Source organism: Argopecten irradians, chromosome 1 (genome assembly GCF_041381155.1).
Source record: "Argopecten irradians isolate NY chromosome 1, Ai_NY, whole genome shotgun sequence".
NCBI classification, from domain to species: domain Eukaryota; kingdom Metazoa; phylum Mollusca; class Bivalvia; order Pectinida; family Pectinidae; genus Argopecten; species Argopecten irradians.
Window position 1 is genome coordinate 56,931,148 of NC_091134.1, and position 20,007 is coordinate 56,951,154.

General features: G+C 35.0%; 1 protein-coding gene across 1 annotated transcript; it reads left to right on the forward strand.

Moving 5' to 3' along the window:
• Positions 1 to 2,274: 2,274 nt before the first annotated feature.
• On the forward strand, positions 2,275 to 19,589 carry LOC138334769 (coatomer subunit beta-like). Its single transcript, XM_069283490.1, has 24 exons — positions 2,275 to 2,335; positions 5,435 to 5,541; positions 5,810 to 6,039; positions 8,076 to 8,245; positions 8,420 to 8,534; positions 8,838 to 8,930; positions 9,296 to 9,433; positions 9,874 to 9,993; positions 10,481 to 10,588; positions 10,828 to 10,971; positions 11,335 to 11,480; positions 11,832 to 11,928; positions 12,411 to 12,465; positions 12,640 to 12,742; positions 13,031 to 13,151; positions 13,526 to 13,597; positions 13,749 to 13,904; positions 14,279 to 14,368; positions 14,828 to 14,914; positions 15,684 to 15,828; positions 16,069 to 16,188; positions 16,565 to 16,800; positions 17,238 to 17,393; positions 19,057 to 19,589. Exons 2-24 carry the CDS (start codon positions 5,457 to 5,459, stop codon positions 19,129 to 19,131), a joined length of 2,862 nt encoding a protein of 953 aa, XP_069139591.1. The 5' UTR covers positions 2,275 to 2,335; positions 5,435 to 5,456; the 3' UTR covers positions 19,132 to 19,589.
• Positions 19,590 to 20,007: the final 418 nt, after the last annotated feature.

Genomic DNA, 20,007 nt, shown 5'->3' on the forward strand with positions numbered 1-20,007 from the left:
TCAGAAATTTATAGTTTCACTGTTTGTAGCGAAATAAAGAGTTTACCACTGTTTTTCTCTGTCGGTCCCCGCTCCTCCTGCACCAGGAACATTAATCATTGTAATTATGTATTGTTTTGTGACGACGGATACATCATGTGATTTAAAATTAAGTTTGAGATGACCCCTGCTATTAGAGTTCACATTCACAGCTCATTCTTACACCCGCTGAATTAATGGAAATGTCTAATAGCAGGCAGCAGAGGTAACACAAAAATGATCTTCCCACAGCACTCGAAAAAAAATCTTATAGAACAACTGTCTGAGTTCGTGAATACATCCTCGATACTCCAGAGGTTTATTCTGACTGTCGTTATACTCTGGCCCTCACACCAGCCTTGGACATTATGACAGATAAATGTCTGGTACCAGACATCTATCTGTCATAATGTCTAAGTCTGGTGTCAGGGCAAAAGTATCTCGGGCTACTCTGCACTATCTCATATTAAAACTGAAGGCTGTTTAAACCAATCATAGGTCTGTACAGAGACTTCCTTCGAAGATTACAGAGACAGTGACGCCCAACTTCAAAGTAACACAGTCAACCACAGTGCATCGTTATCCGATTCTTTTGATGTACGCGTACATCAAGGATCAATTTACCTGTGCTTTCTGCCGCCTTCAGTTTCACAATCAGATAGCCCAGGGGTGGATATAACGACAGTGATAGTAACCTATGGAGTATCGAGGATGGTGAATTATTAATTTAACTATCAATTAGTAGTACTTCCGTGAAGTTGATTCCTTGTTCCTACTAGCAGAACAGGGAAAATACACATTCCTGTCGAATGCCCCGACCAGGAATCGAACCCGGGCCTCCGACGTGGAAATCAGCATGCTCCGTCAGCTGAGTGACAGAGACCCTATTTAACACTGTGTAAAAACCACACCGACCCACCCCTTTTACAGTTAGTTTTAAGGTCCACTACCTATCCGAAACGGTTTTTGATTTTAAAATGGGAATGTAAAACGAGATTGATAATTTTGTAGAGTTGCAAAAGTTATTAACTTAACGTTAATACTACACTTATTATCACCCCCTAAACAATTTAATTAAAATAAATAAAATGTTAATTTTATAACGCGGTTCGTCTCATACCATCGGTATATATTTTCTGAGATTATTAATGTTTTTAAGAAATCTATATATTTTGCTCCGGAAAGGTAGTGGGCCTTTAAATCATATATTATTCAAATAAATAATGAAGATATACATTCACAGACACCACATATACAGCTACATGTAGGATGGGAAATGAAGGTAAAAGCTTATATCAATTTCTCTCCTAGTTCTTTGATTATTCCATTGATGAGTCTGCAGACTCAAAGTAAATAAAAACTTGAAACTTTCAATAAACAAACCATTACTTATTCGATTCCCTGATTACATATTCGATCTCTAGCTACTAATTAACATCATAAATGGTTCAAAATGAATTAAATTATGCATCATAATGACCTATTTGGCCTTTTAATTACTAATTAAGGGACAGTTACTTATTCGATTCCCGGAATACTTATTCGATTCCGTGATTACTTATTCGATTTCCAGGTGCTAATTAACATCATAAATGGTTCAAAATCAATTATTATGCATCACAATGATCTATTTGACCTTATAATCACTTATTAAGGGCTCCTTACTTATTTGATTCACCTGATCATTTATTCCATTTCTAGCTACATTGTACTAATATACTAATTAACCAAAATGCAGTAATATGCATCACATTGATCTATTTGGCCTTTTAATTACAATTTAATCCAGATGTTCTTACTTATAGTTACATCACAGATTGTAGTTAGTATGTAATAGGTTAGTTTGTTAATTAGTTACATATGGATTTAGATATGGACACTTACCTAATTACAAAAAAAAAAAAAACTAAATTAACTTATTTTTAAATAACTAAAATGTTTTTTTGAGGGAGTAGTTGTAGAAGTAACGAAGAAATATTGCATTGCACAAAAAATAACCGCATCGAGAAACATGATGTTAGCTACTGTTTTATTAGTAAATAAATATCCCAATTTTCTTATAATTTTTCAAATCTCTTATTTTCTGAAGAAAAAAAATCACATGACTGTTAGTTATTCATCAGTCCATCCACCAAATACAAAAATTCATTGACAGCATCCATTTTCATTGAATTTTCCTACTTTTTTATGATGATCCGAAATTGGTACTGAGTAGTGTTACCATAAACTAGCTAATTTTGTTCATGAGTCACCTCCCTTTAATACGAGAATACGCGAGACTTCGCCACGTCCATTAAAATCTGACACCGGCGAACAGGTAAAGTTATTCTTATTGCAAATTGTATTTTTTCGTTTTTGTATTGTTTTGATATTGTCCAGTAACCATTTTATTTACACGAGTTAGTGACAGTTCGGTCAATCAATGAATAATTTGCTCACCAATGTTTGCCAACTGGCGTCATATCAATTCATTTCCCCTCCTCGATCGACAGCCAAAACAACTTGCATCTGCCTGTCTGCATCACTATTTCACACGTAACACCATCCTGATACATTGGCATTATTGAGTTGACTCGTTTAAGTTGTGTATTAAGGGATAGCTTAATTTCAATAAAAACATCATAATTGTTCTAAAACGTTAGGCCTTCTGAAAAAATAGCATGTTTTGAGATAAAGCCATGGCCCCAGCAGTGAGCTGTTGGCGTTTATCTGCTTTACTAAAGATGCTCCACCGCCGACGGAACATTAACGATACTCACCATAGTGTTTAATTGTGTATATATAGGCCTATGTCTAATTAATAAACACGAAAAATAATATGAAATAATTTATTTTGCCTTTGGTGCTAGCTACTGTTGTAGCGGAAAAGATATCACCTTCTGACTGACTTTCAGAAGGTGATATCTTTTCCGCTACAACAGCAGCTACTTTGGTGCATGCTCAATCCTACCCCTGTCAAATGGTCTGGGAGGTGCAACCTTGGAACAAATACCCTGCCTCCACTCCATTCCCGACGACCATCTGTCAGAAATATTCCGTCCATGGTTCAGAGCTACGTCATCGCAGCTAGTGCAACCTCATAATCTTGTTGGACTGGATAGGGGGTTATAGCTCATGTGGTTTTCATTCCCACCTATACTGGAGACCGGGGAAAGTCACTGCTAGGTCCCTATGATCTCTGACTGCTTGGTCAGCCTCAGAAAAAAGTGATTCCAAGGGCCATTCAGGTAGGCTCCCTTGGCCTGGCAGATCTCGACTTTGGTAGGGTGACCGTTAGGGTCACAGAATATATATACCACTACTTCTCCCAATACCCTCGGCCGGTACCCATGTTCCAGAGAGCAGGAGCACAGATTAGACATCAGGGTTCAACATTAACTTTTAAACTTACTTGCCCTAGGCTATAGGGCAAGTTGCCCTGACCTTATTTGAGCAGGAAACATGCCTGTTGTCGTAAAGTAGACTACTACAAAGAAAGCATTTCGACGGGACGTTATTTTCCACGTCTCTATATTGGATTTAAATAAAATAACACAGCGATGTATCAGCAAGGATTGATGAAATATTTATTCTGCATGATATTACATGTTACAAGGTTAGTAAGTTTTCAGAAATTTATGTAGAATTCTTTTCTTGTCAGTCCTGGACTCATCACTTTTGAAAATGGTGAGTCCCAGATAAAATCAGTGAGTCCCAAAATAAATGCGAAATCTTGCAATAGCGCATTCCTGTATGATTTAATTCAATTATACCATTCAATTGGGAAAAAAATGTTTTAAATTATGGCAACCTTTAAAATTACGTATCATCTAAATATTTCAAATTAAATAATTTCATAAAAAATCATGTATTTAAAATTACTGTATGTCATTTAAATCTTTAAGTAAATTTAAACCAGTGACACATTTCTAACATGTTGCTTTTTTAGGTGGTGTGCTCCTACTTAAATTTACAAAATATTTCCTTGTAATATCATTTTTAGCCAATCTTATCAATCTAATTAAGTATTCATTTTCATTCCATTAAAAAAATAAATACTGGTATAGACTCAAAAGATTCATTAGGTCAATTTTCAGTAGGAAAACATACTGAATTTATCATTTATTTTTAATATATAATTTATATACTGTCTGCATGTTGTTTTAAAAAATCGTTTTTAAATCGAAAGGTAATTAATCTGTCTTTAAAAATACATCACAAAGGTAGCCAAGATCAACGCAGAAATAACGGCAAATACATTCTGTATATTGTCAAAGAGGTTTGAAAAATGAAACATAATAAACACTTAGTATGGATTCAAACAAAAATTTTATTTACTAACGATAATTGACCGATCAAATAGCAGATGAAACCTCAACACTAGCGCTGTCGCTCACCGCAGTACACAACACGCCAACCATACCAAGGTGAAATAGGGCCATGTGCCAAAAATATCCACTAACAGGACCAGCGATATTGGGCCTGAGGTGTTAATTAATTGGTACTTGCCATGCATGATCAAATTGTCATGTCTGGTTGGCGTTTTGCGTCCGCATCTCAGTTAGTTTGGTACCTGTGTTCTCGGCCAGACGTCTCACCTGTCAAAACCGGCATTTTTTGGGTGCGTTCGATTGCAAATTTTCGGGTGCGTTCGAGTGAAAATCTAGGTTGCCCGATTGGGCAAATAGAAGTCAGAGTTCAATTGCCCGGACCAGTGTTCGACTTGCCCTGAGCTATCATGCAACCGTTAATGTCGAACCCTGGACATCCCATCATTGTCGTCAATATTGTAATCCTACAGTATCACACACACAGTCCACTTGAATGAGTAGCTCACTTACTCTGCGTTGCGGCCTAGACACCAAGCATAGACGCCATTCAGGCTTTGTGAAATAGCTCCAAACAGCACCAGTATATCGGGGTGGTAAACATCACACATCCGTTTAGGTCGGGGCTAGCTCTAGAACTGGGGCTGAAGCGGAAGCCCTAACATCACTTCCAGTAGTGTCAGGTCAGGTGTCTTCTGGATGCTTGACATCCCTGGTCCATCTCACAACACACTGTCTACAGATGCAACAAGAGAGGAGAAAATAAACAGCAAGACCTAGATTATAACCAAACACTAGCTAGCTGGATGCTCTTCTGATTGAGCTATTCTGCATTTCCATATTACAGAGTTATCTGCACTTGCGGGTAGGTATTGATTGTGTTTGCAAGCGGAACATCATACATTTTTGGTGAAAATGATGTGAATTGCGCTCATAAAATAATGACCTAACAATCGATACCTACCCACAAGGGAGCTAACTCTGTAATATGCAAAGATGGAGTATACCTGAACATAGATGATTGACCCAGTCCAATTCTGATACACATATACCGGTACAGAATATTTTATAAAATAATCAGTTGAAAAAAAAACATCTTTTTTCTTTAGATTTCAGATCAGGCTAGCCAAAATGTCAGACCAGCCATGTTATACGCTGATAAATCTCCCGTCAGATGCGGAACCTCCAACAGAAATGCAGCTACGCACAGATTTGGGTAAAATCAGGCTTTCCATAGCTTAATTTTTTTTCTTTTTTAATACTTGTATTGTTGACCTTATGGTGAATACTGATGAATACAAAATTATTTTTTTTGGTTTCCTTTTTAAAAAGTAAACCATGTAAAGATGATTACATTGTACAGCAATCAAACTTCATGTAAATTATTTGTATTGAAAGGGCTTAGAGAAAGTAATAATATACGTAAGGCAATTTCTTTACTTTAATGTTATGGATGTCTTACAACTTTCGATTTATTGTTTCAGAAAAAGGAGATACAAGGACAAAAACAGATGCCCTGAAGAAGACCATCCAAATGATACTAAATGGAGAGAAGATGCCTTCCTTGTTAATGACCATCATTAGGTTTGTGATGCCGTCACAGGACCACATGATAAAGAAGCTACTTCTCATCTTCTGGGAGGTAGTACCCAAGTATACAGCTGATGGCAAGATGTTACACGAGATGATCCTGGTCTGCGATGCCTACAGAAAGGTTAGAACATTATTTTTAGCAGTTTTTATTTTGTAGAGGGTGTGAAAGGGGTTATTTTCACTAAATGGAAAGATGAGGAAAAATAACTTCAAAGTTATATGTGCCATAGCTGGTCAAAATTTTGACATGTAATTAATTTTTTTGTAATTTATTGAAAACCAGCAATGTTTGATGAATTAAGCAGTGAAAATCATTCAAACAGACTTAGAAATATGTATGATGCCTAATGAATATTTTAAAATTACTAATGATAATTTATAGTTTTATACACTGTAAATTTTTTTTTTTTTTATGCCTTATATATGCTTAGATATAAACATACGTGCAGAAATCAGTGAACAATTACTAATAACACTGTAAAAATGTGAAATGAAATTGTAGACCACAACTTGGCTTCATGGTCTAACCGTATGTACAGTGGACCCGCGATAATCCGGACGCCGATAGTCCGGAAAACTCACAATCCGGACGGAAATGTCAGGGAACGGATTTCCGTAACGTTATTTATACTCACTAGTCCGGAAATTCGTATTCCGAATCCGGAACTCCATTTTGGGACGGAACGTAATTTTCGTTAATAAATTCCCGCAATAATCCGGACAATTTGTTGTCGCCACGTGCCGAGAAAATCCAAGGCCATCTCAGTCATGTGTACAATACACACTATCATTTGACACTGAGTGTGTTGTCATAACGACGGCTGCCAGGTCATAGCCACGGGCGTTTACCTGAACACCTTTCACACGGGTACATGCAGTCATGTAACGGTTCATTGGTTTTCTATAGGAGATCAAACTTCAGTGTTGATTGAGATACGCAATATGTATTTTTAGCCACACGCTTTTTAAACATGAAGTTTGAGCTTGGGTACGGGTACGTATGCTGTAGATACCTTACATGTTTCGCATGCAGAATATATCGATATGAGTATCAGATACAATAAAGTGAGATAATACTTACAAAATTAATAAGAATTTTAAATGTATGTAAATCTATTCGAATTCATCGCCTGTGGTATAAGATATAAAGGCTACGGCGCCCGGCACATGCCATAAAGTGTGTGACATTGTGCACGAAGTTAGACGTGAACGGGCGCGTGGTTGTTACATACGTCTGTAATTCAGAAAGCAAAGACTTGTAGAGATTGTCATTAAAACACACATTATCCAAAATAACAATTATATGAGTTCCTAAAGTGTTCACAACTATTGTTATCATAGTTTTTTTAAGAACGTAGATGACATTGATCTTTGGTTAGGCAATTTGCCATACGACAGATCAAGAGTTGGATACGTAGCTATATGCATACATAGCATATAATTAACTATGGCTTTAGGTTTCGTATTTTGAAAAAGAAATACGTTTATTTATTATTCTTAACGTAATGATATATAAATACCTATAAAACATAACAAACGAAGTATTGATTATAATACACGTATATTACATAAAAGCCTGTCATCGATTACAAGGTCAAGGGGAGTAACTCGTACGTGATAATTTAATTGACTAAGAGCACGGAATTCGGCAGTCCGGAAAACTCGTAATCCGGACGGTTTAGACTTGGAACGAAGGTGTCCGGATTATCGAGGGTCCACTGTACTTATTTCATTGTACTGTAGATGTAAATATTATGATTTTTGGCTGTACATGTACTTCACCTTTTATTTGTATTTGTAACATTAAAACCTAATAGCTATGCATATTTAAAAGTATTTGGAATTCTCAAAATATTGGTAATTTTTGGTGTTGAATAAAAAGTGTCGTGAGTAGGGAAATTACAGCACATATATACTAACAGAATATTTATATTTTTCTCCAGACAAATTACAGCACTTATATACTAACAGAATATTTATAGTTTTCTCCAGACATTTGTGTAAGAAAAGATTTTACCAGAATATTCAGAATAAAGACATAACTAATTAATTATATTTATTTCACAACTTTCTGGAGTTTTTTTTTTATACATGTTTGAAAAGTGTTCTTTCATTCACGTAAATCAGTGTGTGATAGTTTGTGATTAATTTGGATAGGACCTACAACACCCTAATGAGTTTATCCGAGGATCCACACTCCGTTTTCTGTGTAAGCTAAAGGAACCAGAACTTATTGAACCCTTGATGCCTGCTATCAGACAATGTCTGGAACATCGCCACTCTTATGTGCGCAGAAATGCAGTCCTGGCCATCTACACAATCTTCAGGTATGTTAATCATCTAAATCTGTCATAAGCTGATAACTCATTATTCCTAGTCTTTCATGTTACCTGTTGAAGATGAATTTCTCAATGTAAATATGTTAAGTCATTTCATAGCTGTATCTATCATCAGGGTATTGGTCTTATTTAGGTATGTAAAATGAACTTTGTCTTTTGTAGGAACCATGATGTTCTCATTCCTGATGCTCCAGAGCTGATTGCTAAGTTCTTAGAAACTGAACAGGATATGTCCTGTAAGAGGAATGCTTTCATGATGCTCATTCATGCTGACCAGGTTTGTTCTGTTTCTATGTACTCATTTTCATTCACTTTTCCATCCTGAAATGTAAGATATGAAGCAATAAAATTAAACTAAAACAAATTAATTGAATTCATCCTTCGTTCGTAAATAGAGTCTATGGGTTCTTACTTATGAATACTCTCAAATATACATCGGATGGTGTGCTATTTTTTATCATTTTTATCTAATGCACTTATTTTCTGTCTGATGCCGAGGGCAAACATGTGACTTTAAATTTCACATATCCATTATAGAGTAGAAGTTCTAAGTTAATTTTAATTGAATTGCCTGTTCCAGGAGCGAGCATTAAACTACCTAAGTAGTTGTATAGACCAAGTGACATCTTTTGGAGACATCCTGCAGCTCGTCATTGTTGAATTAATCTATAAAGTAGGTATCTGACAGGTAGTGTGCGTGTGTAATCTACATGTTAATGTATCAAACCAAATTGAATCAGATGTTTTGGTTCAAATGATATTAAATCCATCACTTTTTTTACCTTTACATTATTGTTTGATGGTATTCAAAATATTGAAGTCACTTCATTGGTGGTCTTTGCAACCAATGTTAAAAGATTTTTGTTTAATTTGGTTAATTATATTAAAAATATTTGATACTTGTTGCATAAAACGCTTGACATTATAGTTACTTCAATTTCATGTACATTGTAATATAGAACAATTTAAAAATATCTTGTTATAGTTATAATACCATGCCTTAGTTGATTTCAAAACATGTTCATCTTGTGTATGTAGGTGTGCCATGCTAATCCCTCAGAAAGGGCACGTTTCATCCGGTGTATCTACAATCTGCTGAACTCCTCCAGTCCAGCCGTCCGCTATGAAGCTGCCGGGACCCTGGTCACACTATCAAATGCTCCTACAGCCATCAAGGTAGGATAACAGACCGACTGATGGTATTGCTTTCAAACTCAAAAGTTGTTTAGATACTTAACAAATTTATTGTATTCAGTCAATAACTTGTGTAAAAACCATACTCATTTTTTTCCCCCAACTAAATCCTTGCATGTAATGAGATTTAACAAATATAAAGCTAGACTGGCCTGAACAGGTATTTATAAGACAATATTTAGCACCTGATTTATTTCCTTTATTCAAAAGGTGAAAAAAAAAAAAAACAAAAAAAACAACAACAAAAGGTGAATGCTATGGGTAGTATGCAAAAATATTAGGTCTCCAAAGACTACACTAATATCTGCATTGATGTCATAAGTAATTGAAACTCTGCCCTCCATTGCTATCAACATCTATTTTAAAGAACATGTATTAGAACTAATTAAGTTGTGCCTTTCACTCTTAATTCTGATTAACAGGCTGCTGCCAGTTGTTATATAGAGCTTATTGTGAAGGAAAGTGACAATAACGTCAAACTAATTGTTCTGGACCGTCTCATCGCCCTCAAGGAGGTTCCTGTACATGAAAAGGTCTTACAGGTAAATGTGTACTCAGTCACTACGTTATGTTTGATAATCTTATCCAGAAATGATACTTTGTTGAAATTGTTACATTTCACTTTAAAGAACAATATTATGACTTAAAACCAGTGTTTCCTTTGAAATATCAGTACAAAACTATATACAGAGAATACATGGACATTTTTCTAAAAATATAAGCTGTATTTTGGCAAGGGTTAAAAGACAAAAGTGGAAGGCTTGTCACTTTTTGCTTTCTGACCTGAGCCAAAAATACAGCTTACATTTAAAGACACTGACCATGTATACTTTTATCCTACAACATTAATTAAGTACAACATATACATGCCAGCAATGTTGCGAATATGTCAATGTTTGCCTTGGAAGTAGGTTAATTGAATCTGCTTACTGAAATTCTAAAATACACTGGGTTCCATCAATGCCGAATGAATACAGCAAAATCAATCTCGCAAAATATTTGATGCTAATTTATTGTTACATTATTAAGGATCTGGTTATGGACATACTGCGGGTACTGAGTTCACCGGACCATGAAGTCAGGAAGAAAACCTTATCCTTGGCTCTAGAGTTGGTTACGTCAAGGAATATGGAAGAGGTTTGTATGTTAGGATTTATTTTCTAGTCTCGTAATGCTTTAATTCTTTATACTTCAATCATCAACAACATAATTCTTTCAGATATTTCCTATCTCCTAAAGAAAAGAGTGATGTGGTAATAATTTGCATTGTTTTTTTAATCTAGTTATTTACTACAAATGAACAAAATCAAAAATTGCTCCTAATGAAATTCTTGGTATATAACTATAATAATCAGCTTGTGTTACCTTTGTCACAGATGGTGCTAGTACTGAGAAAGGAGGTTGTGAAGACCAACAATGTGGAGCATGAAGATACAGGAAAATATCGCCAGCTACTTGTACGAACTCTCCATCAGTGCTGCATCAAGTTTCCAGATATTGCCAGTACTATTATTCCTGTGGTAAGTTTTAACAAGAATCTTATCTAAGGTGTCAGCTCCATTGTTTACTGGTCAAGAGAGCAAATCAAGATTTGACTTATCAAGAGATTGTATTGCAGAGATGATAACTCCAGGATGGAACGAGGCAAGGACAGCATCTTCCATACTTTTCATGTTTTATTGCTTTAATACTAAAAGAGATACCAAAGAGGGTATCATTGCCTGATAGATGCTGTTATTGAAAATTTAAAATCTTCTTCCTGTAAAAAGTATTTGAAGAAATATACAAAGCGTTTAAATGCTTTTTTATTAACTCATTGATTCCTATTTGTTGAAAGTATATGTTCTGTAATCTTATCCTCTGTAATTGTCTCTTGCCAACAGCTGATAGAGTTCCTGGGTGACCAGAATGAGCTTGCTGCCCTTGACGTACTTGTCTTTGTCAGAGAAGCTATACAGAGGTTTGAGGAGCTCAGAAGCCTCATTGTTGCAAAACTTCTCGAGATTTTCCCCTCAATTAAAGCCATCAAGTAAGCTTTACAGCTCTTTAATATAAAATAAAGCATTGAATGAGTGACTCATTAGGACGACCGTGAAATAGAATGTTTTGAATGATGGACTAGTACTAATTAGATATAGATTTCTGTAAGACATAGAAATAGGGAAGGGAAAATAGTTTGAAACTTGTCATTGGTTTGTTGAAAATTCAAGTTAAATTGTGTGATCTTTTGCAAAAAGAAGGAGAGGGGGCATATATGTAAATAAGGTCAATTTGTCTTTAAAACATTTAATTTTTTCACATATTTGAGTTTAAATTGTAATGGAAGTGTAATGATTATTATAGTACAGTAGAATGTTGAACATGTTTGTTATTTTTACAGAGTACACAGAGCAGCCCTATGGATTCTCGGTGAATATTGTACTACCAATGAGGATATACAGAGTGTCATGAATCTGATCCGCCAGTCCATTGGAGAGGTCAGTAACTGATCTACACACTTTGGTATAGGACTACTCATACGAGTAGCTTATAGAAAATACTACACAAGTTCAGCCTTTGATACTTTAAGACAGTACAAGGTTTGAGACAGATCAGATTGTTTTCACATGGTTAATACAGTTCACATCATGCATTGACAGATCTATGATTCTGGTTATTGTATAACCTGTATTCTAACAAACATTTTAAACTGAATTCTATCTACATACATGGATGTTTTTTGACAAGAGGTTTAATATGTTCCTCCACAGAGGTAATAATACAATATTGCATGTTTCCAAAAATGTATTTTTTGTGATTATCACCATTGTTGTCGAACTCCTCATGATAAATATTAGGACATTAGAGATTAATTTTAATACCAAAACAGATAAATTTTTACTACAGTACAAAATATCTATATAACTGTGCTTGTCTGTTGTTGTTTTTTAACACATTAGATTTGTCTGGTTGTTTTTAGATTCCTATTGTGGACGATGAAATCAAGAAAGCTGCAGGAGAAGTAAAAGATGATGGTAAATAACTTGATCTATAGCACACAAAACATACTATGTAGTTTGCATATTTTTATATATCTAAATAGTGAAATGATTAATGTGATTGAAAGATGTGCATTATGAAGGCCATATCTCACATTGTTTTACTAATGTCTGCCATTTTAACTACTATAACTTTGGTGTATGATACAGAGATGCAGGGCGCTGGAGGGGCCCAGAAACTGGTTACAGCAGATGGCACATATGCAACACAGAGTGCATTCAGCACTGTCACTGTTTCCAAGAAAGAAGACAGGTGAGCTGTTTTAAGGCATTATCATTACTGACACAAGTGCAAAGAGAATCTGTTATATAAACATGTATCATTTGATATTGATATTCTATTATATATTATGTCAAATGTAATATATGTGATATATGAAACCAATCAAAAGTCCTGAGAAGCAATTTTTCACCACCATAGGGAGTTAGTAAATATGTTGACTAGTAGCCCATAATCACCATGTATGACTAATGCATCATTGTAAGCTGCTGTAAATAATTTCAAATTATCATTACAATTAACCTAGATGCTTTCTTACAGACCGCCTATGCGACAGTATATGATGGACGGTGACTTCTTTGTTGGAGCATCACTGTCCACCACCCTCACTAAGTTGGCCCTGCGTTATATCACTAATACAGATAACATTAAACGTCAGAATGTAAGTAATCCCCAGTCAATTCCATCACTTAGTTAGATTTTGAGAATTTAGACGTATGTGAAGCTCATTAATTCATACAGCCATAGAGAGAAAAGTAGTTTTTATACAGTAACTTTATTTGGTGTTGATCTTTTAGAATAAATGTTCATGACCCTTGGAATCCAAATAGAATTAATTGTATCAATGGAGATATTTCATGGAATTTCATACACCTTCTTTATGATTTATAAACAAACACTATATCTCAAAAAATCTAATTACAGGACAATATGTTATTTATTTGTGTATATTTTCATTACTTTTTGGAATTTTTTGGTGTCAATATTTGGGTATGCAATGTTATTTGTTTTTTTTTTTTTTCATTTCCATTACAGGCATTCTTGGCTGAGGCTATGCTTGTCATGGCATCCATCATTCATTTTGGAAAATCTGGACTTCCTGCAAAGGTAAGAAAGAAAACCTTTATGAAATAAGTCAAATGAAATATGAGGGGTAATAATTGAAATTGAATTACTGCATTAGGTGAATTAGTTTGAAAAAAAGACCATCCTGATTGTATTTAAAATACTAAGTGTTGTTGTTTTTTTACCTGTTTAGCCTATTACTGATGATGATTTCGACCGTATTGCAACCTGTCTGAGGGTACTGGCGGAGAGGAGTCCAATCATGGAGGATATATTTAACAAAGATTGCCGTGAGTCACTGTCACTCATGTTGGCTGCCAAGATGGATGAGGAAAAAGAAATGCAGAAAGTATGTAATAATGACATTAACTTCACATTATCATTCAAGTTCTTAATAAATCAAGTGTGGTCTATTGGAATAAAATATATTGTAAAATTATAATACCGTCAGAAAGATATTATGGGCAGACTCCATGTTGAAAATTATTTCAGGAAAAGTTCTACAATTTTAACTTTTTAACTCATGAAATTTTGTGGGAAATCATATCTGGGAAAAACTGCAAATCTTTGCTTCAAACCTTATGCAAGAAATCAAAGACTCAAATTTTGTTGTCAAGACATTTTCAGCTGTTATCAGATAAAGATTGAATGGATCAAATACATATACTATAATAGAATACATTGATTATGACCTCAATATTGAGTTTTCAATTAACATTACAGGTGTCGGAGCGAAGAGCAGTGAAGATACAGGCAGATGATCCAATATCGTTTTCACAGCTCATTAACAAGGGTGAACTGGGAGCCACAGAGGTAAACATACCATCTGTCCTACAAATAATTATCACCCCTTTATTAAGAGTTTTTACAACATCATCAATTAGAGATGATTTGCTCACAAGTATTTTTATCTCTCCCTTTGTGTAGCTTTTGTTTGAGCTGAACCTTTATACTTGTCTAGGGAATGGTTTTTGAGATAAGCATTTTTCTTTAAAAATATCATTTTAGGAGCTATAATTTTGCACTAAAATTTCTCTTAAGTCAATGTGTAATTTTGATATTTTTTCCACATTTAGTAGTACCAATACTTTTATTGTATATACTACTGTATTACTGGTTGGATATAAATTGAATATCCAGGTTTTATTGGTGTGTTCCCAAATATTTGTAACTTTATAATGATCGCTAGACAATATTTGTAGTGTAGATATTTGAGTTATGATATGTAATATTGAGTTGTCTTTGAGCTATGTTATTGCCTTTTTGTTGTAGAATATGTTTGAGTTAACCCTTTCCCAAGCCCTGGGTATGAACACTAAAAAAGACGCAGATCCTGTTGGTGCCTCCAAACTGAACAAAGTAAGTGAGCAAAAAACAAAATTTTCTTTCCAAATGGCTCCATATGTCAATTTATAGAAGAAAAAAAAAATATCACAAAACATTTTACCTGTCATAATTTGCTGTCACTTACAAGATATGTTGAATCAAATATTTTGCTTTGGGTCCAATTCATAAACCATAGAAGGATATAATGTTTAGTTATTGCCTTTAAAAAACTGTGTTGGTCAGAAACAAATGCATTTTATTCCATTCTTGATCAAAATCCTTGATTACAAATATTATTTTGGGTTTTAAAATTTTGTGTTGATTGCAACATTATTTCCAGTATATGCCAATAAGGAGATGGTTTTTGTAAACTTTAGTCAAATGAAAATTGTTAAAAAACACCAAATCATCAAGGTAAAGATTTGTCCTAATGTCTATGACTAACACCTGTAGTTGTACTCTTAATTTGGTCTAAATGCTGCCAGCGCATTACTTAGTACATCCTCAATATTTCAGGGGTTATTATCACCGTCGTTGTATCCACCCCTGAACTATGTCGTAGTGAAATGGACGTAGTCCAGGGGTGGATATAATGACAGTGATAGTACCTCTGGAATATTGAGGATCTTCTTAGTGATGCTTGGGTCAATTGCAAAAGTGTATAATAAAACTTTTATTTTATTCTACTTATTAACTTATCACATTTACCCATGGAAATTGGTAAATATAATAAATAAAACTTATGACTGCTAAGAAAATGCAAAGAAAAGGCACAAATTTTATTAGAGACATTTCTTTACAGGTTACACAGTTAACAGGTTTTTCCGACCCAGTATATGCAGAGGCCTATGTCAATGTAAACCAGTTTGACATTGTACTAGACGTACTAGTGGTCAATCAAACTGGAGACACCCTACAGAACCTGACACTGGAACTGGCCACTCTGGGTAGGTATCAACAGTCACTATCAAGGTGGCCTGTAGATTCTGATGTGTATTATTGATGTATTGGGTATTGCAGAAGGTGTGAAGGATATTAATTTAGTACTGTATATGTATAAGATACTTGAGATTTGATGTTAAAGTGTTCTTAATGTAGATCCATTGAGCTGAAGTTTGTCATCAATTTATAGCAGGGTGCTTTGAAAATGTAGTATATTGAAAAAAATACTGTTTTATGTGTTGCAGGAGACTTGAAGCTGGTAGAGAAACCATCGCCTCTAACAATGGCTCCTCATGACTTTTGTAACATTAAGGCCAATGTTAAGGTAGCATCAACAGAAAATGGAATCATTTTTGGAAATATTGGTGAGTTTGATACTTGGTTCCTGTCAAATTATACTAGGCACATGCAGTTGTAAACGAATCAAATTTGAAGAAATCATTACATTTTGATGCAAAGTTTTAGAAATTCAGAAGATAAGAATATCTTGAAGTATCAATTTCCCCCAATTATTTTTGAACTGATTTAAAATAGATGTCAATAAAGGGAGTTCAAATGAACACATTGATAGGCAAAATTTTGGGGCATGGAATTCATTTTTGAAGATTTTCTTGAACTACTAAATTTTCCTCTTTGAGATATCTCTAAAATTAAGAATAAAGAATTTCTGGGTTTTTTTTCCCATGGTAATCAAAGTGTTGAGCTTTATGATTTTACATTCATGAATAAATCTTGCTATAGTGTATGATGTGACTGGAGCTGCTAGTGACCGTAACTGTGTTGTCCTCAACGACATCCACATTGATATCATGGACTACATTGTACCTGCCATGTGTAACGACAGCGAGTTCCGTCAGATGTGGGCAGAGTTTGAATGGGAAAACAAGGTGGCTGTCAACACCAACATTTCCAATTTATCTGAATTCTTACAACACGTCATCAAATGTACCAACATGAAATGTCTTACACCAGAAAAGGTGAGTTATTGTAAAAAAATTGTTTGTGTGACATGGAAAGTTTGTTGTATGTAAACTTCAATTTTTATCTTGGTTGCTATGAAGCCATTTCTATAACTACAAAGAAGGTTGATTAAGATATCATGTTTTATATAAGATTGATAAATACTGTTGGTATATGGGTTTACAACAAAACGTTATATGGTACCCACAAATAACTACTAAAAGCTTCAAATCACAAGAGAATACAATCACGTTTTCTGTTACATTTGTTTTAGTGTATTTGACGGCTACCAGCGACACCAAATTTAAAAGACAAATTCCATCATATACCTCGTAAAGATAAATATGTTCATATCTGATTCAGTGGTTGTTTATTGTTAATTTGCCATTTTACTCAAAGTTTTAATTAGTATGCTCTGAGACAGTTTATAAAGTTTATTTTCTTATCTTTATAGGCTCTATCTGGCGAGTGTGGATTCATGGCTGCCAATCTGTACGCTAAGTCAATCTTTGGTGAGGATGTACTGGCTAACCTGAGTGTGGAGAAGCCTGCTCACCTGTCTAGTGACTCACCAGTACAAGGTCACATCAGGATACGTGCCAAGAGCCAGGCGAGTCAACTCAATGTTCTCTCTTTATATATATAGGTTTTTCAACAAGTAACTGTTGTTTATCATGTTTATCAAAATCTTGTTAATTATACATGTATTCAAATTTTAAAAGCTTTTGTCTTTTCAAAATTTAAGAATTAACTAATAAGAGTTTAGATAAACATGATAAGTAAGTCATGTGTTGGGGAACCGGTTTATCGCATAACATGAACTCTCTATTTATATCGTAGTAATCAGTTGTTTCTCTCTACATTCAATGAAGCTAACTGCTGTATCATATGTATGTCTTTAAGCCATGAAATAGAGAGCCAATACCATGCATTTTATACCTTTAATCAGTTTAACTTCGTGTACCAATTACAAATGAAATTTTAATGAAAATGCACTATGAAAAGTAATCCAAAACCGAAAGCCATATGCATCCAATCAGAATTTAGAAAGGTTTGTGATGACCATTGAAAGGCGACACAGGTGTTTGTGGGATGTTTAAAGATAAACAATAATCATCTACTGTAGAGTTTATCACATGATTTTTCCTTTGTGAAACATGCATAGTTATGGGATAAAATAGTATAATGAGTCTGTCAATACTTCTCTTTTTAGCCCACCATCATCAGATGGTGGGCTATTCAAATCGCCCCGCGTCTGTGGTCCGTTGTTTGTCGTCCATCTGTTGTGGCCATACAGATTTTGAGGCTGATCGGAAAAACAAGATGGCTGCTTGATTTTGGCAGTTGAAGTTTGTTATCGCTATTTCTTGAAGGGATTTTGTTCAAACTTCACATTTAGGATTCTATTGGTCCCTAGTTGTGCCATATAGATTTTGAGGCTGATCGGAAAAACAAGATGGCCGCCATGCAACCATCTTGGATTTTGATAGTTAAAGTTTGTTACCGCTATTTCTCAGAAAGTACTGAAGGGATCTTTCTCAAATTTCATATATAGGTTCCCCTAGGACCATAGTTGTGCATATTGGATTTTTAGACCTATCAGTCAACAAAATTGCCGACCAGCCGCCATCTTGGATTTTGGTAGTTGAAGTTTGTTACCACTATTTCTCAGAAAGTATTGAAGGAATCTCTCTCAAATTCCATATGAAGGTTCCCCTTAGCCCCTAGTTGTGCATATTGCATTTTGGGACTTATCGGTCAACAAGATGGCCACCTGGCAGCCATCTTTGATTTTGATAGTTACCGCTATTTGTCAGAAATTACTGAAGGGATATCTCTCAAATTCCATGCATAGGTTTCCCTTGGCCCTAGTTGTGCATAGTACCTTTGGGTCTGATCGGTCAACAAGATGGCCAACTGGCCGCCATCTTGGATTTCACCACTGTTTCTCAGAAAGTAAAGTAGCGTTCTGTCTTAAATTTCTTATGTAATACGCTTGAAAAAGTTTGAAAAGCAGGGAAAAGACCCCCCTTCCATTGTCAGACATAGATCATTCTTTGGTTGGCGCCAAGATCCCTCTGGGATCTCTTGTTTAAAGTTTTCAACAGTTTTGTTTTGTCTCCACTTTTTACCCATTTTTACCTTCTGATCTTGTTCACATTTCATGTGGAGATTGAACATATTTTTGTTATACAGAGATCTCTACTGTCTAGTCAAAGAGGAATCATACTGTTGTGACCAATATATCTAATGATAATTTTTTAATTTTTCAGGGTATGGCTCTGAGTATGGGAGATAAGATCAATCTGTCACAGAAGAGAGTGTACAAGCCTGGTGCCGCAGCTTAACGCACCTACACACAGTCCAGCTAGACACCAAGGGAGTACCATGTCAAGTACACCAACACTGAAATGTGAATTAAAAATAGAAATCAAGTGGAAAACACTGTAGAAAAGACTGTCAGGCCAACTGATCGTACTCCTGTACCAAAAATACTTAAATTACTTAAAAATAATATTAAATATTGGGAAAATTGGATGGACTTACACATAATGATATTGACAATTCAAAACAGTATATTATTTATCTTCCTGAAATAAATTTTGAATAGCATAGAATTTTGAATCTGCTTACAACCAACCCTACCTTTTGTAGTCCCTGATTACCTTTGACTTTTCCATTTGAATATTGGTGTCATGTGCTCATTAGATCTAGAAGTTATTTATATATTGATCATAAAATTTAAAGGTTTCACACTTTTGAAAATATGTATTTGAGATTTTAAATAAATAATATATATACTGTCCTCATTTGTGTTGAAATTTTGTGTAATGTGGAACCAATGACATGATATGGAGATAGACTAGGGAACCAGTGACATAGAGACATACTAGAGAACCAGTGACATGGAGAGGTGAACCAGTGACATGGAGACACACTAGAGAAACAGTGACATGATATAGAGATAGACTGGGGAACCACTGGTAATGAGACATACTGGGGAACCAGTGACATGGAGACAGACTGGAGAACTAGTGACGTGGTGAGGTGAACCAGTGACATGGAGAGGTGAACCAGTGACATGGAGACAGACTGAGGAACCTGTGACAGAGAGACAGACTGAGGAACCAGTGACATGGAGACAGACTGGAGAACCAGTGACATGGAGACAGACTGAGGAACTAGTGACATGGAGACATACTAGAGAACCAGTGACATGGAAA